This window comes from Solea solea, chromosome 2 (genome assembly GCF_958295425.1).
Source record: "Solea solea chromosome 2, fSolSol10.1, whole genome shotgun sequence".
Classification (NCBI taxonomy): domain Eukaryota; kingdom Metazoa; phylum Chordata; class Actinopteri; order Pleuronectiformes; family Soleidae; genus Solea; species Solea solea.
In genome coordinates this window covers 27,564,502-27,587,207 of record NC_081135.1, presented here as the reverse complement: position 1 = coordinate 27,587,207, position 22,706 = coordinate 27,564,502, and the positions used below count along the sequence as shown (strand labels likewise).

The 22,706-nt window shown below is 43.1% G+C and overlaps 1 protein-coding gene across 3 annotated transcripts in view; it reads right to left on the bottom strand.

The window, feature by feature from the left end:
• The window catches only part of LOC131446111 (receptor tyrosine-protein kinase erbB-4-like), a 234,255-nt gene extending 212,577 nt beyond the window's left edge, over positions 1-21,678 (bottom strand). For 2 of the 3 annotated variants that reach the window (XM_058617115.1, XM_058617125.1), the window contains exon 1: positions 21,281-21,678. In XM_058617115.1, coding sequence (XP_058473098.1) covers positions 21,281-21,374 — 94 coding nt within the window. In that variant the 5' untranslated portion in view covers positions 21,375-21,678. The remainder of the gene's footprint in view (positions 1-21,280) is intronic. The other variant, XM_058617133.1, reaches the window with a different exon arrangement.
• Positions 21,679-22,706: the final 1,028 nt, after the last annotated feature.

Genomic DNA, 22,706 nt, shown 5'->3' with positions numbered 1-22,706 from the left:
AAAAAAAACGGGGAGGAAATAAAGACATTAAGCCCATTAAAGAGAAATGTCATTCGGAAATGTCTTTCTGCTCTGAAAGTGTCAGACTCTCAATTTATGGAACAATTCATTTTACCGTCCTTATTTCAACTGTAGCATATTCACAACAAACAGAGTGTATGGAGCCTGTTGACAATATTCACTTTGGTTCTTGATGACAACACTGTGGACTCATGCTTTCATGTGAGGAGTTCTACAACAAAACCCAGCATTTTTAGGGACGTTATTTATCTCAGTTCATGTCCCGACAGCCAAGCAGAGGAAAAAAAAAAGGCCAGTATCCTGAGACATTTTCACAACCACTGATCTGACCAGTAAGGACCAGATTGCTTTGATCGTTTGAAAACTGACATAATTTCTTTTCTACCTGGGTCGAGGCCGGTGTGGTGAGCTCAGCTCTAAGGTTTCCTGTGCTCCTGTCAGGTGAATGAATGAATGTCCTACATTTAATTGACTCTCCAAACTTTTTTCCCCAGACTGCAGTTTAGTTTTGTTCTTCAGAGCATTTATTTGACAGTCACAGTAGAGGAAGATGAATGAGATGGCTGACTAAAAGTCTCGCCAGCCCTCAGTAACCATCCGCTCCTGCCATCCTTCCCTCTCTCCTTCCTATGATTTCTACTACCTCCTTCCATCCTTGCTGCTCCTCACTCACTGTGAACAGCATCGGCAGAGCGGAGGATGTTGGCAGTGGCAGCAGCAGTGGTATTTAGGAAACAGCTGCTTACCTCCTACTTTCCTCACCCTGCACTTATTACAGTGATTATCAGCACTGTCAGTCAGAGCACCCTGTGCATCCCATAAGCCCGCTGTCCCACCCTTCTGTGGCCTAGAGGACTGTGCCGATAAATGGATTCAGCATTCCCACGAGATGGATGGAAATGAAGGAGATGGTGGCTGGAAGAGGGAGCAGAGGAAAAAAACAGAGAAGGGAAAAAAAGCAGCAAGGGAGCAGGCGAGCGGCCGCTCTCTCCATGAGCTACCGTCTACATATGATATGGATGAAATGTCCTGAGAATGGAAGTGGAACTGTCGAGTGTAACCAGCTATAATAAAGTGTATGAAGCCATCAACTATAGTCAGACACTGTGAACTAAAGTTTTACAGGGCACATTTTTATAAACATCCGTGGTCTTTTTTTTTTTTGTCTTGAACGTGTTAAAGATGTACATTTCATTGTATTGAGAAGCAAACAGAAGAGGGTTATTTTGGGGTTTAGATGCATCACCTATGACAGTTTACAACAGGTTCACAACAGAGGTCTATAGGTCAGGCCTGGACACTGCCTTGTTTGGGCTCTGGTCAGTCCAGAGAATGTATGTATATATATATATGTATGTATATATATATATATATATATATATATATATATATAGTTTTAGCAACTATGCTTGTCTTTCAGGGACAAGGCACCTGGACAAATGGGAGACAGGTCTTTTCTGTCTATTACTAGGTGGCTTCTATATTAAAATAGAATACCTAAAATGGGCAAATGTGAGGTATAGGATGATGTGACAGAACTTTTAAAAGCATGGCCCTGCTCTTATGCGGGCAGAATAGTTCAAAGATTCGGCAGGAACATTCTCCCAAGCTGCTGCAGAAGCTTGGTCTGATGCCTGGCTTGTAACCAAATAAAATCCCCTTTTGTTTGGTACAAGTCCTGTGTCAGCGAGGTTTCTTTCTACAACTCATCACCTATCGTTCGTAAGAAGGAAAGAGGCCTGACTAAAAAACGACAGTGTTTATAAGTCACATATTCAGGCTCTAAAGAATGTTTTTTTTTTCGTCTTCATATGTGTTGTTGAGCCAAAGTTATGATTCATTTTATATCACATTTTTAGCAGTGATATAAAGTAGCAATACTTTTGCAGAGGTCACAAAATAGACCGTTTTTCTTTGATTTTTTTTGTTCATAAAAACGAGCCAACTGTGACATATTTCCAAATTTCACAAGTGCAATCCGATTTTAAACATTTTGAGTACTTTTTTGCTCAGGTGTTTTTATATAGTTGGTGAAAATGACATTTTCTAAGCTGCCTAGGTTGTGCTGAAAAAAAGGATATAAGACACTCTATATTGCACATTCTTATAGCCTTTAAACAAATGGAACAAAGCAGCCGTGTTCATGGGTTAATATGCACATCACAAATTTCCTTCATTTTAAATTCAGCTTCAGATCAAACAGGAGCACCAAGCTGTTCACATGTGTGTGGATTTTATGAACCAGTTTGACTTTTTTTGCATCAGAAATTAAAAGGTCAACAGTTGTGCAGAAGTGAAATTAACTCCTTTTTTGACTGCGCAGCGAGAACACTGAGTGCTCGCACTAACTAGATAAATACCAATAGGCATAATGTTTGCAAGCAAGAAACAATTTAAGAGGTTTTTTTTTTATTTATTTATTTTAGTTTTTTGAATAATCTATGTGGGAAAGACAGGGAAGTTTTTATTCCCTCTCTAAATTACAGACTAAGCATACAAATAGGCCCAATTTGTAGCATGTACTGTAGATAAAACCCTTGGATACGCTACCTCTTAGATTTAAAACCACACAAAAGGACGGGGAAAGTGCTGTCCTTCGATACATCATTAACCCATGTCACTGGCCCAAAGAAACAGTCGCCGTGGCAGCTGAAATAAGGGCCATGCCAAAACCTTTGATCTGTCTCTCTGCTATTGCCAATAATATGGACGGGCCTAACACAGTGAGTTTGTTAGATGACGCTAATGAGAAAGACTAAGGTAGTCCTAACAAAATATTTCCAACTCTAATCTACACTGAACTCAAACAGTGTAGAATGAATGGAAAACAATCTGTGTCTGCCTTTGAGGGTGAAGTTGAAGAATACTTATGGGTTTGTGCTTTTCTACAAGCTGGGCTACCACGCTCCTACTACACTGCAGCAGATCAAAGTTAATTCCCCTTTTAATTAAGCTGAGATTGGATGAGAGCAGGCAGGGACTGGCTTTTGTTTTCCTTTGTGCCTGCAAACTTTAAGAGCTGTGTATCTGTGTGTGCGTGCGTGAGCGCGTGTGGTGTGTGTGTGTGTGTGTGTGTTACTAGTTTTCTTTCCGTCTTAAGAACCTTTTCTGGTAAAAACACTGACATTGACAGGACCAGTAGTCCTCATGGATACCAAAGCTTGGTTCTAATGAGTCATTTCTGAGGAACTGTTTAATATTACCATTAAGTTATTAAATATGTTCTGGTTAGGGTGAGGCAGTGAGCGGTTATGGATACGGTTAGGGATAAGGTTTTGTTTAGGCTACAAGAGTGTGCGCATGTGTGTCGTTACTAGTTGCTTTCTCCCTCTTTCTCTCTTGACACAATCTGCCTGCATGTGGCCCAGCATAAGCACAGCCGTGCTCTGTAATGAGACTCCTTCTGCCGCTGTGTTTTTCCATGGACATGTCCATGTGTTGTGATGCTAATGAGCCCTCACTACCACAAAACACCCCCCTTTAATTGTCCACTTTGATCTACCACTAATCCAGCTAATTAGGAGCCCAACTTTAGAAGTTAAACGCTTAGCTTTCACCTCAGAGTGTGCCCCTGCCTATGTGCCCCACACACACAAGGGAAGGTGCAAAAAAAGATACACATTCAAACAGAAATAAACTGTCAGTTTCACTCTGAAATTGACAGAGGTTGGGTGAAGTGAATTTGGTTGCATTCACTGCATTAGCCACATTATCAGCAAACACGCAAACACACAGTCCAGTAAATGAATGTCCAAACAGACGGTGGATCATGTTTCAAACAGATGTAAAAATCTGCACAGATTACCACCTTGGTTTGCGTCATTCATTCTGCATAAATGCATGTGTACATGCACAGACAGATTAACATAATGTATGAACAACTTCAGCACAAAGACTTGTGCAAACACGCGCTGACAAAATCAGAGGGACACATCTGGCGACGCGTCTTTGCTCTCCAATGCGTTTGTGCCGCTGCCTTGTGGGTTGCACACAATCTGCAAATCAGCATCAAGGCCACAAGACAGTGGATAAAGTGTGTTGATTCACAAAGCAGCAGAATCAGCCATTTTTCCGCCCTCATTCTACTTGGAGTGGATTTGTACATCCTTAAAGAATTAAGACACCTTGTTCATACCTGCCGTTATACATGTGACTCATGTATGCACATCCGTTGCCTATGCAAGGCCCAAATGTTTGTCCAATCATGACAGATGGGCCCAGTGTAAGTGAGAGAGGCCGAGTTGACCAAATGTATGCTCCATGCTCCATGAAGATCCTCTGTTCCACACCCTGTCAGGCTCTGAGTGACAGAGTCAAAGTAAATGTAATTCACCTCGACACGAATATGAAAATAATATTATCAGATTCCATTTGTCCATCAAAATCTAGCCACCAGTGCCTAGTATTCTATTAGATCAAGAGAGCTGGCACTGCTCTAAACATGGCAATGAACACAATCGCTGTTATGATCATAAAAATAAGTGTTGGAAAATGGTGTCAAAACGTCCACATGCGTCTGACCATTCTGTAAAAGTGGCACAACCAGCTACAGCAGCAACGCAGACAGACAGACAGACACGCACACAGTAAGTCGATTTATAAACACGTGTGTGAATCTTTCCTCTGTGGCCTGTGCCAGTTCTGGTCAGCAGTGTTGCCCCTACTCTCTATGTATGAGAGAAAAGACAAAACTGAGTACAGTTAGTAGGCATGGCAACAGAGCAATCTGCCTCAGAAACAACCATCACGTTGGTATCGTGCAATTTGGTCAGAAACCATCTCGCGCTTTTCTTTAGCTCTTATTTTAATGTGTGCCGTACTAAAAATGTGGTGTTATTTACTTTAACAAAAAAGCCACAAACAGAAAAGTCATTTAGATAAATGCTTGACTGAGGAAACTACAGTGGTATTTAAACAACATTTAGCACTGGTCAAATGAAGAGGTTCTGACTTAATTAAAAAGAGAGTGAATCTTGAAGAAAACAACTGGCTCTTAACTGCATTCAGAGTCACAAAGGGACTTGGCTTTATCGGCTTCTGTGAGTAATCAATATTAATTGCTGGCCAAAAAGAAAGATGGAAAAACACAAGAGAGGCCTTCAGGCCTCTCATCAACGACCATAAACCACACATGGTCACTTCTCATTATTATCAAACTAAGTTGTGATTAGCTATAGGCACCAGTTGTTGTCATTCCACTGAGAGAAGTTTGGCTGCACTTCATCAGCACATCGATTGCTAGTATCACAAGAGGGAACGAGGAACAGGAATCACAGGAATCAATCTGTTGGTAAATAAATGAAAGGAAACAAGTTGTGTTTTCCTTGTAGTAGTTTATATTGTATATCAATCAGACCAGACTGATTTAATTTATTTGCTAAGCTCCTTGATTACACACACAAACACATAAATGGGGAGTAATGCGGTAGCGGTGACGTTGGAGGGGGGAAGAGAGCGGAGGTCTACAACCCGACACAGCACAGCCAGGGGATCCCATGCCAAACGGAGCATGGCCTTTAAGCTGAACCTTCTGTCAGATATGCCAGTTTGACGGACGATTCTGGCCCAAGTGACATTTCTCCAGGGTGAGAAAGAGGGGACAAAAGTGAGAGACATTTCAGGATGCTAAAGAAGAGGAGGATAAAAAGCACAGAATAGCATCCATAAGCATAAAGGGTAAGGTGTTATTTCGGAGTCAATCTTGTGTTATTCCGCAAGGTGTGAAGTGCAGTGCAAGTGTCTTTGATTGCAGGTAGATTTAGTCAACTTTAGTCAAATTTGTATTTAAAATCCAATATTAGCGGCATTGGTGCTTTGTTCCAGTTTGAACTACATTTAAAATTTAGCGCAAAATTAGCACAACAGCTGCTAATTTCCTCCAAGTGTCGCTTTGCTTTGAGTTTGGCTCTGCATGGTTTACAGAGGGTTTTGTCTTCCATAACATTGTACGTGAAATTCGACCACGTCGTGTCTTCTCTTTCTTCCTCGCACAGTCATTTCTGCCGCTTCCCCGTTGTGTCCTCCTCCGTGTTGACATCCGGGTAGATCAACCTAACCTCCATACTTGGACCTCTTCTTATTAATCTAGTTTTTATTCATTGATAGAAGTGTCAGTAGATATTTGTCACATCAACTTTTTACTTAACTTGTCCCTTGAGAAACACAATCCCCTACTATTACTAGATTTTTCATCCATCCGCCAATAAAGTCTGCGTCTGTAGTGTTCTGGTAATGTAGCGGAATGTACCACATGTCACCTGCAAGGGTGTCAAACAAACAAGAGATCAGAGGTGAACGGACAGGGAGGGAGAGCTCGTTTATTGGCTTGGAGCTCATTAGCGTCACACCCATTGCTGACCTGCCAACTCGGCTGCCCCTCTCCATCATTCAGCCCCCTGAGACAGTCTGTCTGTCAGCGCAGAGAGGCAGCCAACATGCCCCACAGAACAAACACACCCACTGCCAATGTCTGCTCAGTCTTTATTTATCCATTTGCTGCCTGTCTGTGTCTCAAGTATGAAAGGACAGGTAAACAACTGTAAGAGACCTTGCGAGTTGTACTATGCCAAATAAAACACAATTCTGGACTGCGCCGTTCTATTCTATTGTCTAACCAACCTGTTCAATTCTGAACAAAACTCAATACTGTATTTAAAATGCTGCCGTCTGAATAAATGTTTACTTCTCCATGCAGCCTGAGTTTGTAAATTCATGCCGAGATATATATATATATATATATATAAACACCTTTACTGTTAGCTACTGCTTTGTGATTACTTGTATTGACTGGGGTTTCAGTCATGACCATGTTGTTCAATTTTAGATTTGAAGCAGTAATGGTGCTTTTCCACTATTACTACTATGCAATAGCACAACTCGCCTCGGCGCGGCTCGTTTCTACTCTGTTATTTTTCTTTTCCATGAGGGAAAGTGCCTGGTATTTTTTTAGTACCTGCTCTGGCGAGGTTCCAAGTGAGCTGAGACGATACTAAAACTGAACAATGCAAAACTGTCCAACTAAAAAGACTTAAATAATCTTTAAAACATGCGTTAATCTCCAACATTTAGCAGATCAAGGAGTTAAGAAGAAAAATATATATACCATCATTGTAAACACATATTATTTAAATAAATTTGTCTTTGAAAATGAATTAATAAAGTACAACTACAACTGATTCAAAGTATGGTTGTCATAATGAGGTTTAGGTTTTTGTCCTTTATGTTCTTAACGATGACCCAGCAGCAGGAAATCATTCACGATTAATTTAGCTTTTTATTGTGGACGGCAAACTAGGGCTTCTCACTTCAGCGCTCTTCTCATCCCCTTTTTATTCATCACATCCCCTAAATAAAAGTGCTTGTCAGCTGGACCCTGACATAACGGCGTCCCTCTCCTACTCCCTTCAATACTTGTGTTGTCCTCTCTGTAATAGGCTGTGTTATGTAAAGCTCGTTGTCAATAATGGCCAATCTCAGGGTAAATGTGTTTCCTGCTTTTTCCTGCCTCACCTCTCTTGCTCCAATATTTGACCTCTGAACTTTTCCCCAATGCCTGCCTGCCTGCCTGCCTGCCTGCCTGCCTGTCTGCCTCCCTCCCACTGATGGCATGTTTGAATTGGCATGAACAAGTGTTTTGTCTGGGCGCTCGTTTCAATTACAGCAAGTTAGTTAGGGAAATGCTGGGGGCAGATGGTGGATGTGAAGAGGATGGGAACTGATGATAACGCTGTGTGGACCTTCCCCTTCTGGCAACCAACCTGCGGCCTGGAGCCATATTACAGTATATAAAATGTGTGTGGCTGAAAGGTGTATGCATAATACTTATGTGCACTTAACGCCAAACAATGAAAAACCAAAGCCACACACACTTCGATGACTAATAGATAAATGAATCTTTCCCACCAGGGAGGTTAGATAGAGTGATCGACACACACACACACACACACACACACACACACATTTTGTTAATGACTCCTGCTGACTCCGTAAAAGGAACAAAAAGGGACATTGTACGCTGTCGGTAAACTCATCTCACCTGCTTGACCCACAAATCACTGCCTAATATAGACTGACAGAGAAGAAGCACACAGCGGATCCGTGTCACACAATCAACATGTATCACTCAATTAACACATATTAAGACTCAGTCAGCCCTATTACACATAGTATCGTGAGATTTCCTAATTTATCATTTACCAGTCCAGTACCAGCAGCTCATGAAATTTGGTGAAGTTTCAGCACACAGGAAGCTTCCGAGTTTGCCTCACTGGATCCAGTGTCGGCACACACAGAAAACAGGCTTCTACTGTAGATGTGGTGATTACTGTGCGTACAAATCCAATCTGACAAACAACCCTCTAACACTGTCTAACCCCTCGAGCCATTCACTAACGTTGCAGGCGACAGTACCTTCATGAGCTCACTCCTTTCCCCTCCCAAAACCACAGTGCACGGAAGAGTGGAACTTAAGTGTGTGCAGTAGTGGAGCGGCACCATCGGCCCTCTGCGTTTACAGCATCTGCCACATTCTGTCACTCTTTTTTTGGCATTAGTCACGACGACACTATAAAACCTTTTTTTTCCGTGCCTCGACGTCTGACTGTGTGAACTTCCTCTTCTTCTCTCGTCTCTCTGCGTTTGCCATGACTTTGCGGTCACTCCTGATCAGTGAATACTAATCTGGGCTGTTTTTCTGACTATTTATAATCAAGTACGGGGTTTTACTTGAAGACTGCAATAGCGGCTCTGAATTGCAAGTTGATTGTGATGAATAAAGGGAATCAGAAATCAGGACATTTATGTGCGTCAGCACTGTCTGTATTTTGTACGCCCGCGCGCTCTCTTTCATCCACATTTGTCATGTTTGCATCAGTGATGGATATAATTTGGTTTCACCCGATATTGCACCCGTTTCCATCCTCCACCCTGTCAAAGATTCCAGGTGGTAGGGGTTTGGACTTTAGTTAGCAGGTGATTTGGTGTCAGGGGCTCACACACAGTACAGCACAGCAGCAGACTTCCAGTTTTGATAGAAAACAGCACAATTCCACAATTGCACATTGATTTCCACAGCAGAAGGTGATGGCAGAGAAATAAAGGAACAAAAGGCACTGCCATGGAAGAGTGAGATCTGCGCTTGTGTTAGTTACAACCTCCTGTTCTATTCCAAGCAGATTTTTGTGTTTCTTGGTTTGTTTTGTAAGACAGACATCCTACCTTATAACAGTGATTCAGTGGCATAAGGAGCATTCATTCATTTTACTTGTGGCCACAGGCAAAATACCAGCCGTGGTCAAAACCTACAGATTTTTCATCTTGCCAATGACTTGCACACACACACACCATGAGGTTAAAACCAATGTAATGTGAACATAAATTATGTATTTGTGTACAGAGTGGGAGAGTAAGACCTGCATAAGTGGTCACTCGAGACATGATGTGGAAAGTTAGACAAATTCTAATGCCAGGGGGCGAATTTGTGTACTTTGCACTGTAAATGTAATCATGATTCATGTCAAATCTTAATGCCAGTTATGAACAGCGCCTCAGTTTTACCTGAGCGGTTATTTAAATCATGTAATTAAAAAGTTTAACTCCTGTGTCACACACACACACTTGTGCACATCCCGCTTTTAACTTTGTGTCTCTATTATCAGACTTGTCATTCGGTAGGAGTGTGTGAGTGTTTGTGTGTGTGTGTGTGTGTGTGAGGCAGAAGTTCAGGCTAGCCCCTGAGGGCCCTCTACATTTGAGTCTCCATTAGGCTGATGAGCTTTGGCAGCTGAAGTTGCTGGAGTTAGTGTGGAGCTTCAACCCTCCTCATGGCTAGGCCTAATTAAACCTGGACCTCAGCCCTAATTTAAAGATAATTAGCTGTAAGGGTTAGCTACCACAGGCTGATGTGTGTGTGTGCTGTGTAATGTGTGCTAAATGTTGGTTATTCAGTCACAGATCAGGTGAATGAAATGCACACATCGTATGCAACTGAGAGAATTTTATTACCCGGGTGCACAGAAGTTTGCTCACAGAGAAGTCCTCATGGAGGCTCAATCTAATTAAGTGCATTTTAAAGCTCACTGAACGACAATACTAAACAAACTAAGCGTGCGAAAATCATACAAATCGAGAATCAGTCAATCACAAACGTCTGGATACAAGTGGGTAAGTCAACAAGTGACGGCGAGGAGAGGCGAGCGTGAGCTTGTGTTTTTTGTGAGACACAAAAGAGTCAAACTGGTGCTCTGCGATAAACTGTCGGACTGCTGGGACCAGCCTCATGTTTGCCCATTAAGCTATACTGACAGTTTGACATTTCTCAGGGTAGAGGGCTCTGATTCGGGAATGTTTTATTCATCCTATTGACTTCACATTGCAGCCAAGTCAAGACGGAGAGCAAAAGCCTCGAGTGTGGTAGTCAGTGGCGAGCAGGAGAGCGGCAGGTACCTGTTGTTGTTGTGTTTCTGTTGAGATCGCACCGACACAACTCTGGAGACACTTTGGTGACACATATACAATATGCTCATCACCGTGTAGACAGAGTGATTGGGACGTAAAGCCAACACAGAGAGAAGGAATCAGGCTATTTACTGGGAAGCATCGAGTGGGTGGCATTACCTTCCTCACCGACTTTTGCACTTTCTTCAATTAGACCTCAAGAAAGTGAGAGGACATTCACACTACTTAAATTTTAGAGAGGGACACGCAAAGCTTAAACCTTCAAGCTTTGTGTTTTGCCATCCAAGGTTGGGGCGAAATTCAAAAGGACCTGTGAACAACTGTGGGTAAAAGGATAGTCATGCTTTAACTGGACCTTGCTTCATCATTCCTTTATCAAAGAAAATTATTTTATAAGTTCTTCAAGCATTTTAATGTAGGAGGTAAAAAAACACACACACACATGCAGTTATAAATAAAAGGTATTAAAGTCAACAATAGCATATATCAGGTTTTGGTTCAACACCAATAAGAAATGCAACATTTTTTAATCATACCGCTGATCTTTGAGTGTGTGTGTGTGTGTGTGTGTGTGTGTTTTCACTCTTAATTAACATGTCAGAGAGTGTAAACATTTGGAACCGTTTTCAAATTGACTCTGCCCCGGTCTGACTCGACAAGGCCCTGTGCACGTTCAGACCATGTTCAAGAGACAAGTGCTTCCCTCATTTCCAGGCAAGTCACGTGGAGCTGGGAGCCAGGAGCCACAGCGGGAGCCTCCTCCAGGACAAAGCACTTGGAGCAGGGGCACACAGAAGGCCTTGTTCATCCTTTGCCTGGCTCAAAGTCAAGTGAGTGTTTGCTTACTGGGAGGACCAGGACCCCCTGGAGGGGGATGCAGCACGCAGTCAGTTCTCTGCTGAACTTGGAGACACATATTCACTGGACTCACTTAAAAAGTACATTTATGATCAAACCTCTGTCTGAAGAAAACTTCTGCTGTAAGTGTTCCAAACCCGTCATCAGTGGAAAATGCACCTGTATGTTTATGTGCTCTAAAAGAAACACGTCTGGCCGTAGTGGAATAGCCACGGGGTGATGCAAGGGAAAACTACAAACAGGTGCATCACTTCAGGAAGAGGTTACTCATCCCAGCAAACCTAGCAAGGTATGATGGTGAACAGTATTGATTACGCACAGCTTTCTGTCTTTGCCTCTTGCTTTCCCTGTCTGCCTCTCCCCAGCATCTGGCTAAATCTCACCAGTGTCCTTGCTATCGCCCTCGGGTGAAGTGGGCCATGTCAAATCTGAATCCATCAATCACTCAGTGCCAGTCATGTTGAGAGAGAGTGGAGGGGATGGAAAGGCAGAGGGGAAGAGACGAACATAGAAAAAGATGTGTGGGACAGCTAGGGTGACGTATCGCCACCAGTCCTTCCTATCTCGCCTTATTTACTTTCTCTTGCAAAATTTAGAGTCGGACGTCACACCAAAATAGGAACTCTTCACTTGTTATAATAAAGAGGTTCACGGAGGCAGGAGAGGAGAGAAGAGAAAAGTCAGTGGCAGCAGACAAGATGGGGAAACACAAGAAACGCGGGGAATAAAAAGAAGAGCATGAAACAATACATGTGTGATCACAGAAGCCAAAAAGAAGAAGCAATGGGTGAGCCTGTCAGCAGATCTGTGTGCGTCTGTGAGAGAGAGAGAGAGAGAGAGAGAGGGGGAGAGAGAGAGAGAGAGAGAGAGAGAGAGAGAGAGAGAGAGAGAGAGAGAGAGAGAGAGAGAGAGAAGAATGAAGTATCCCTGTCAGAGTCCCAGCTCCCCCTCTGGGCTGCTGCTGATTAATTGTCCGTCCAGCTCCTGTGATAGCAACCACTTTAACCAAGACTCCCAAGACACTCACCCATGTCCTCTCCCTGCCGAAAGACACCTCTCCCCCTGTGCGCCAGGCTGCCAGGCTGCCCCTCTCTGGCTAAAATTAGGAGAATTCTTCTCTTTTTTTCTTTTTTTTTTTAACTCCCCCCATCCTCCATCCTTTTATTTCTTACTCTGGCTGCAGCGAATAATCTTATATCAGCACTCTATTCACCTTGCCATCGGGGATGATGTCTCTCTATGGGAGGGAGGTTTTGTAACAAAGGCAGGGGGACTGAAAACAATATGATATGCAGTGTGCCCCCCCCCCCCCCCCCCCCATGTGTTTACACATGCACGAGTGACATGCTGAGAAACACACTCCTGTCTCAGGTGAACAGTCCAGCAGGATTGGCTTTGGACCCTGGTTGCACTTAGTCAGCTTCTTTCACCTTTTGATATACACCTTTTTTGCCCACCCATTCCATCACAAACCCTCCGTCCCTTGTCACTAGTGCCTGCAAAAAAGGGGGGAAAAAAAATAATTTTCCATTCTGATCAGCAGCTTTGGAAATAAGACAGGAGAAAGAGGAATGTCCAGGGCATTTTTTTTTTAGTACAGTTCAATCTTAACTTTTATGCATAAATTTTAAAAACTGCTTTTCTACACTGAACAGTAACTGCCACACTCAGCACTGCCCCCTGCTTCCCCTCCCTCCTTGCCACGCTGCAGAACCGTAGCATCCATCCGGATGGCTATATAGCCAGCCCCCAAAAGCAGCCAAGGTCAATTGCCTTTCCTGCTCTTCTCATCTCGTGCTTTATGTACGTTCACATTCGGGGAACGAGAGCTGCGCTATTTCTGCTCTGCTGCAAGGTGACTGCTGCCTCACACCAGCGACAGCCACACTAATGCAGGATAGGAAGAGGGGGTTTTTCCCCTTTGAGCTAGACTCTTATTTTGAAAGCAAATTATTCCAAAAAAACACAACAAAAACAAACATGCAGGAAACTTACAATGTCATCTGTCATAACAACCATCTACTTATCCTGTTTAAAAGACCAAGAATTTTATTGAACAACCACAGAAAAATGATGAAATCTGTAGCAGAGTTGAATATACCTTTGGCTCATGATGAAGGAGCATAAATGACCATAATGTGGGCTTTGAAAGAGCTGTTGATCAATACTAATGACTCAATTACTCCACCAGGCTCTGAGATTCCTGTATTTCAGTGCCTCTCTCTCCCCATCTCCATCTACCTCCCTCTTTCTCTCTCTCTCTCTAAACAAATATACAAAACTACAACCAAAAGCGGATCTTTCAGCGTAAACACCACGGCCGCTGTCATCATTTTGGAAAAGGACGGGATGTCAAACTATTTAAACCAAAACAAGATGACTACCATCATCATCCATAAACACATAAAATATCTCATTATAATTGTGAGAATAATTGCCATGTTTGTTCTTGGTGTTTGTCTGGAATCGATGTCAGTCTGATCTAATGAAAAGTAGGAAATCAAAACTGATCGGTCGTTTTTTCTCTCTCTCTCTCTGTCTCTTTTTTTTCCATTGTTTCAGCACCGAGCTGCATTGATAAATGGACGTCTGGTTCTTTCATCAATGCAGCCACTGTTTATCTACGCCCTTGATGAATAACAACTATTTGACGAATATTCAGACCAAGACTTACTCGTGCACCTCAGCCATAGTTTATACTGTGCTTGTTGTACAATATATTCCACATTTCGCTCTCATGGTGTTCAGTAGTTAGATCATAGTGATTTGATATTAATATTGATGGTATTGCAGTAAGATTTTTTATGGTATAACTTTCATTTTTTTTCCACAGAAGTGATAGCAAGCTCGCCGCAGCCATTTCTCAACCGCGCATAGATAAACTGTTTCAGTAAAGCCGGAATATCTCCCTCTCTCTCTCTCACTCCCTCTCTCTCTCCCTCTCTTACTCCCAGATGTCTCCTTACAGCTGCCATGACTGACTGCAAACTCATTTATTACAGGTCACAAACGCCAAGTGCTTCATTTAAAAGGACGCCATCCTCCCCACCCCACCATCTCCTCTAACACAAGTGAAAAATCGACCTGCAAGAATAGCATACAGGGCATGCTGCTCCATTACCGCTAAACAGAGGCCAACTGCACCCAAAAGACAGGGATGTGGTGTGAGCGGTGAGGGCAAACACAGAAAAGAGAGAGGGGGGATGTTTGGTGGCATCTTTCATTCATACGGCGCAACCGTTCCAACTGTGGCGAGAGCCATATCACAGTCAGAGCAAGGCTCCAATGAGGCCTCTTTCTTTCATTCTCGACAGAAGTCTTGACCGACCGATCAAGTCCTTTTTTGTTCTTTCACTTACGCTAACCTTTAAACCACGTATCACATCCTGAGGCCGTTTCATATTTATTCAGGCATACAAATCACCAAATCTCGAATTTTCACGAAGCCCGTGTTCTGCCGGCCATATCCGATACCACTCAAAGCCCGTCTGTAATTACATTGTAAATGCAGATTAGCTATGAATATTTTAGAAGGGGATTACTAAAAGAGGAAAGAGACAGAGCGGGAGGGAGTCGGGAGAAATCAGCCCTTTAACACACACACACACACACACACCCACATGCAGAACTGCATGAAAAGCTCATTTGAAGGTAGAGCTAGTCTTTCATGCGCAAGTTGTCAGGCTATTATCATCCTTTCATATATTCCCCACCATTATTAACTGCGAACGGGGAATAGAAAAATATCACAAAAAAAAAAGAAAAGTGGGAATAAAACACATCACTCCAATATGTCAGGCTGTCACTTCAGGGAGGGAAAAAAAGGCAGGGCAAACCAACTCTTATCATTGGACTCTTATTCTTTAACTAGGCAGTAATGAGTGTGTCTTAACAAAGAATAGCCATAATTTCCATTGTCATTCGAATGCTCCCACATTATGTGGAGGCTTACAAAGCCACAGATGAAGGCAGAGGGTGGGCGGAGGAAGAGGAACAAGCAGACACTGAAGCAGAAAGAGTCTCCGGAGCATGGTTAGTCTGTCAGTCACCCCTCTATACCCCCCCTCCCCACACACACACGCCCAACCACGCTGCTGAGAAACACACTCACCACACGCACAGATATACACATACACTGTGTGCGCACGTGTTTGCCAGACTGTTTGTCACCACATTTTAAAAACCCTAAAATGTGGTTGTCAGACGGGGTTTGAGCCTGACAGCTTCCTGCAGCCCTGCAAGAGGATGCGGAGGACAGACGGGCTTATTGTGAAAAGAGCAGCGGCAGCAACAAAGGGGATCAGAACTCTTACAAAGTGACAGACAAGACATACATGATGCCTTCAGCTTTCCACGTTGTTTTCGTGAGCAAAGAAGTGAGGCTTACAAGAGTCTGGCTAGATCTCATACATTTGCTTTTCACTCGGAGTGATGGCCCAGAGTGAAGGCAGTAGGAGAGCGTGGGCATGTGTGTGGAAATGTGTGGGAGTGAGGCTCGCTTGCACCACTCTGCAGTGGTGGGTATCAGTGTGTGAATCCCACTGGAAAAACAAAGTGAAACTTTTCCTAGAATATTACACAGGCGTCACAGAGTGGAAAAAAAGGAAATATAAAAATGTTAATGCAACTGTTTTCTATTTTCTGTGACATGCTATTATGATTTTTGTTGACACTCTATGATTTAAAAACATATCTAAAAACTATACTGTGCGGGGAACAAGGAGGCAGGAGTCAGCTATTTTCTTTTTCAAATTACATTAATAGCAGGGAAGTGGACTTTCCTTTTTTTTATACAGCTAACTATTTCACTGTTAGTGGACTTAAAGCATTTAATAGGCACTGTGGAAGTAGGGATTTCTTTGACAGTTTCCTCCACTGTGCATTTCACTTCATCTTGAGTGTTTATTTGTGTCAATTCTATTACAGCGCACAGATTGCTATTAAAATTCTATGTTTTTATTCTTGTTTGTGCTGCAAGTTCCTCTTTGTGGCCAGAAACATACATTTGCCAACAAATTAAACTGCGCTGGACTCATTTCTGTTGAAATCTTCGTCTCCGATCTGTCTAAACTCGTCAAGGATATCAAGAAGGACCTCGCTTCTTGTTAATGAAGGACTTTGGTTGCTGCGCATTCAGCACTCAGGGCCTGTGTTGCACAGAGGCTACCAGTATTTCTATTTCCATGTCTCTCTCTCTCTCCCTCTCCCTCTCAGTCCCTCCTCTTTCATTCCCATTCACAAAGCTCGCTCAACTCACCAAAAGCAAAAAGAGAAAACATGAAAGCATAGAAGAACAGCAACAAGTATTCCACTTTGAAGAAACCTAATCAACACCACAGTAATCCAATTGCATGTAAGCCTCGCTTCAAACACGTTTGCATTTTCAATACATGTGTAATAAATAGCTGGCCACATTAGGCACGAGCAGACACTGGTGACACTGCAATCCAATTATGACATCCTTCACAAAAAGGACACGACGATGATGCATGGTAAAACACGCGCGCATGTATGGTGCGTTTCTAAACGCAGGTGATAAATGGGGGTTGCGGCGCTCGTAAAGGTCACGTAGGATATGATCCAATCACTTCTGCAGGCTGCAGACAGTCCGACTAGTTACGAGCCCATCAACATGTCAAAAGTGGAACAACAGTGTCCACAGTTGTGTCCTCAGAACATAACGGTGGTTTTAATGTCGTCCCGTCACCCACGACAAAGAAATCTGTAGTAATCGAATGCATTTATAAAAAAATACGATGGTGGTTTAAGAGGTCCCTGTGGTAGTAATTAAATAATATTAAAGTAATATCACAGCAGATTAAAAACAAAAAAACACCATTAGGGACAAGAAGGTCATAGACTACTGCACATACACCTTCAGTCCCTGCTGGAATATTAGAGTGATTTTTCAACAGGGAATCGTGGGTAGCATTATGGGTGCTACCACATGCATTATTGATGCCAACGGTCCAAAAGCAGTTTGTTGAGGAGAGGGGAGATTTATAACAAAGTTAATGGTTTTCACTTGTCTGCAATAAAACCAGAGAGTGGATTACACAAACAGAAGGTGTGTTATTTTTTATCTGACTGCAGGCTGAAATCCAGAGAAAACAATTGAAATGGTTAGAATTTCTTTTTCTGCAGTTAATGTCTCTCGGCTTTTTCTTCTTTTTTTTTGTTCCTCTCTTTATGGATGTCGGTATAGAATGGAACAATTATTATATGTGTTTATCACTGTCAAAGGGAGGGAAGATCAATAACCTAAAGTTAAAAATAATTTTTCTTTTTATTATTTCATATAATTTCAGCGGAGTATAATAATAGTAAAGGGTAATTTGGTGTTCACTTTTTTTTAGTTGGGCCACACGGTGGTGTAGTGGTTAGCACTCTCGCCTTGCAGCGAGAAGACCCGGGTTCGAGCCCCGGTTGGAACAAGGGCCTTTCTGCATGGAGTTTGCATGTTCTCCCCGTGTGTGCGTGGGTTCTCTCCGGGTACTCCGGCTTCCTCCCACAGTCCAAAAACATGCAATGTGGGGATAGGTAAATTGGACACTCCAAATTGACCATAGGAGTGAGTGTGAGAGTGAATGGTTGTTTGTCTCTATCTGTGTGTGGCCCTGCGATGGACTGGCGAACTGTCCAGGGTGTACCCCGCCTATCGCCTGATGTAGCTGAGATTGGCACAGCACCCCCCGCGACCCTCTGGTTGAGGATAAAGCGGTAGATGATGACTGACTGACTGACTGACTGACTGACTTTTTTTTAGTTGCCATATGGGTGTATGGCCTTTCACAGATAGAGACGGAGAAAAAGAAAACAAAGAGATTCCTTTTTCTGACAAATGGAAGTGGATCACCTCCTAATCAAAGACTGCCATTCTTCCAATAAAACGCCCGGTGACAGTGGAGGGCAAAAGCTCCTTTAACTGGCGACAGAAGGCAGAGATAGGACTGTAAGAGGGCTTTGTGGTGAAGCGGAGCTGTGTGGGCCGCCAAATGAGACACCATTCTTTCCCATTGCTACAGAAATGAAGAAAAAAAAAAAAAAAAAAAAGTACAACGATGAATAGTGTACATGAAATGTCAGTCGTGAGAGTGCAAAAGAGAGAGAGGACAAGGAAAGAAATAATAAATCCCACTGGTTCCTTTTTGGAGCCAAGTCTCTCCGTGTGCCTCATTTGACCCCTTGTAAATATTTTGATGTACTGTGAACTCACATATCAGCCACACACTGGAAGTGCACTGTCACTTTCAATCCCGTGAGCAGTGGGAGTCGCACAGAGGAAATAAAGGATGAGCTGCAGTGGGAAGTAAAACCACCAACCTTCCTTCAATTATCGTTTTAATTTCTACACGGTTCAACCCCTGGGGGTCAGACTTCCATGAGGACAGAATGAATCGCTTAAAGCTGTAAAACAGGGTCGATTAAGGACCATAAGCTACATTGCGGTGTTAATCCTATACTAATTGAAAAAGCACACACACATCTGCAGTCAGAGGAGGTGATATGAAATTACCCCTGTGTACAAAACAAATGAATATTCATAAATATCGCTGGAGTTTCGGAATGTGGCCATATGGTTCAGAACTGGCAGCTGTATGCGTTTATCACTTCTGTCCTCCAGATCCAGCATAAAGCTGCAGTCACACCAGGAGCAGAGACCAGAGTGTGTGGGGGACACTGTGGCACACTCAGCGTGTGGGAATGTTGCACACAACATGCTTGAAGGTACAGGTTCTCTCTCACTCACTCACACACACACACACACACACACACACGTACACAAACACACTCTTATAAAGCAAGTGTCTGACCCGAACGCTTAAGGTGAACCTAATTCAAACCCTAACCCTGAAACAAAATCTTAATTCTGAAAAAGGCTTTTTAAGGTCTGACAACATGAGTGAGGCAAAATGTGTCACAAAGATGCAAACACACACACACACACACACACCATCAGTCTGCCTTTCTCTGCCGGTGACAGAGCTTAATCCACACACACACACACACACACACAGATTCACACGCTGATATTCATAAGCTGCTCGTCTTCGCGTGAGACTTTGTTTTTACTTTAACTTCCAAAGACATTTTATTAGACGTGGAGCTTTACTTTGTGAAAGAGAATTATCTCTGTCATTCACGCTGCTTTCCCTCATTTCTTAGAGACACATCAGACAGATTATTGAAACACACACACACACACACACACACACACACATAGTGGCTTTTCCATTAGATTTGTTCTGTCACATTAAAGTGTTATTTCAATTGAAGGAAATGCAGCTTGCTTTAGCTCCAAATATGTAAAAACAATTCAATCTAAAACTAAAAGTTAAGCCAATACCTGCTCAACTGTGTGCCATATTTTTTCTCAATCGTCTAAATGACCCTGCCATCCAAAACCAAATGTGCTCTAATGTACCATACATGAGGGTCATGCTGAGATGAACCAATGTGATTCCAACTGTCCTTTAAAAGGTGAAACAACCGGTGGGAGTAATTAATTTGACTGCGTCCTGTTATCATTGACATAGGTCATTGCCATAAGCTTTAAATGACTGAAGGACATCACTCTCTGTCTCTCAGCACATCTTTGGAATGATATCACCCTTCTGTTCTTTTTGAGGTAAACACGTGTTACAGTGGTCGACCTGTGTTAACCTGGGTGCTCAAGACATGCAGTGCAAACATGTCTTTGGCACAAGTGTTTGCTTTTTTCCCTCCTTCAAACGAAACGGAAGGGAGATTGTTTGGAGGAGACCAACAAAGCACAGATAGATGCTGGGAGACAACCAAAAAACACATATTGTGATCATTTGACAGACATTTTCAACACTGGTCGTTTTTATGTTGGTTAGTCATCTTCAGTTAAATATTCCCAAATCATAAACATTAATTTTTACTTTAAATATGTAGTCAAATCAGGTTCACAGTGCCATCGTTCAAAACACTCTCTCTCTATGTCTCTTTCTCTCTCTCTGTGTCTCTCTCTCACACACACACACACACACGATCACTTGCTGATCGCAGCTGTAAGTTCCTGCATGTGCGTAAAAGGAGCGCCGCTGCGCTCTGCAAACGGTACTGCCTCTGCCAACGAGGTGTGCGCACCACCAGCGCTGCTTGTCAAACTGTGGCCCACATGATCCCCCCAGGGGGGCCTCACTTTAAAATGAGGAATAATGTAATTTCACGGTAATCCGCTTTGCCTTTATCCCGAACACTGAATGCATATGGATTAAAGTTCACCAGTAATCAGCCGTATGCACAGGTGCTGCTGCGCGGAGACACAACAACGACACACGGGTGATTTCAACCTTAAAGTTGTCCGTGGACAATTTGCGTCACAGAAAAGACAACGCGTCCAAACTGTAGTGCAGTTAAATACGATCAGCGATACAATTTAAACCGATGCAGGGATTTCAGTCTATTTTATCCGGGGGTGCATTAATCTGCAGGAGGAGGGAAAACTGTGAGAAGGGAACTTTTGAGAGGAGAAGAAATAAAAAGAAATAAAATGAGGTTGTTACTGTGTGTTTATCCACATCGAGTCTAAAGGACACGTGTGTTGGACATGAAATGATTTCTCTCCAAAATCAACAGTGCCGCTCTGTGCACGAAGAAGACAGAGCAGCTCGTTCGCTTGGATCCATTCAGTACAAACACAGTATGCACAGCGTCAACCAGCAGTCAGTCCTGACCGTGTCGCCTGTGTGTTCTCCCTCCATAACGCCATCCTTCCCTGTCTGTGCACTTGTTCAAGGCGTTTCGGCGACACCATGATTCACTGTTGACAGTGAAAATCACGGCAGCTGGTCGTCTTGTCACGCGCTTAAAAAGAACATCCACGGAAAAGTGTGCCCAATGGATGGAGGTGCCACTGCGCTCAGTGCGCACTGAGCAGCTCCACAGAGGGGGGAACAAGCGGACGGCGTTCACTCACCTGACTGAGAGGAGCTCGCCCCAAACAGGACGCAAGTCAGGAGAAAGCCGAAGCAACACAGGACAGTCGTTGGTTTCATGGTTGTGCTTGGCATTTTATCTCCTTTAAATTCACATGTCCAGCGGCGTATCCTTCCTTGAAACAGTCACAGCGGGTGAATTGTTTGCGCGTGGCGCCTCCTCACTCTGTGAGTTTGAGGACTTCAGTGGCTAAGTTTGCAGTTTGTTCGACTCTTCTCCACCTCGCCACTCGGCGCTTGCGGGCTCAGTGTGTGAGTGACGTGAACGCAGAAACAGTCGAGGCACTGGTTTCCAAATGCGCGCACTGTAAACGTTGTCTAAACACTGTAAAGCACTACTCATACTATTACTCCCGGAGTTGGATACAATGTGCAGCTGAAGAGTCGCGTTCCTCAGACACACCTCCGGTCCCTCTCAACTCCTCCTACAGTCACTGTGATTGGCACAGGTGCCCGACGATCACTCCAAATCCCGCCAGCAACTGCTCCATGCGCGCCACCGTTGGCTCAACGGAAGACGCCAAAAAACTGACTCTGTGTGACGGCTCCGCTGCACCTGCCATGCTGAACACGGTGAAGAAGAAGAAGAAGAAGAAGAAAACAGTGCGAGGAAAAGATAAAGGTGTAATTGGTGAAAGTGAATGTGGCCTCATTAATCTCGTTTGAAGATTGTACCCTGCACTTAGATTAACAGTGATTAAATCACAATTAGACATTACATTGTCTCTCAATATTAAAGTATAAACATCTGGATTAAAAAACAAACAAAAAAACAACAGTTATAACCCAGTTTTTTATGCTGCATGTTAAGTTTCCCATTCCCCCTCACTCAACACAGCACACACTGTTGTTGCAGGCAATATCTCTCCATATCCAGGGTAATTATTTCCCCGGGGTTGGCCTGGTGTAAATGACATAAATAGAAGTCAAATAAAAGGTTTACTTATGCTATTGTGCACACTGAGCTATTTGTAATAGTTGGAAGCAGTCACCTTGCAGTAGCACACACACACACACACACACACAAGGAACTATGTTAACGGCAGCATAGGAAACAATGTGACAAAAGGTTATTTCTTTATGAAGCAGCTGCTCCCTACGTGGGTAAACGTGGGAGAAGAAGGTTGAAGACCTCCTGGAGTTACAATATGTTCACACATCTGGACAGAAATCACACACACACACACACACACACATTGTTGAGTTTGTCATAGACTAAAGGAATGAAGCACAATAAACACATTCAGAGAACAACTGTATTTACCCGTGTATAAGAACGATAAATAACCTAAATGCACCAGACATTATACTTTCAATCACGACCAGGTCTTTTAAGGGACGATATTTATGCTTTTCACAAAGCAGGTATTTATATTGACTGCGAGAGGACATTACATCACAGCGTAC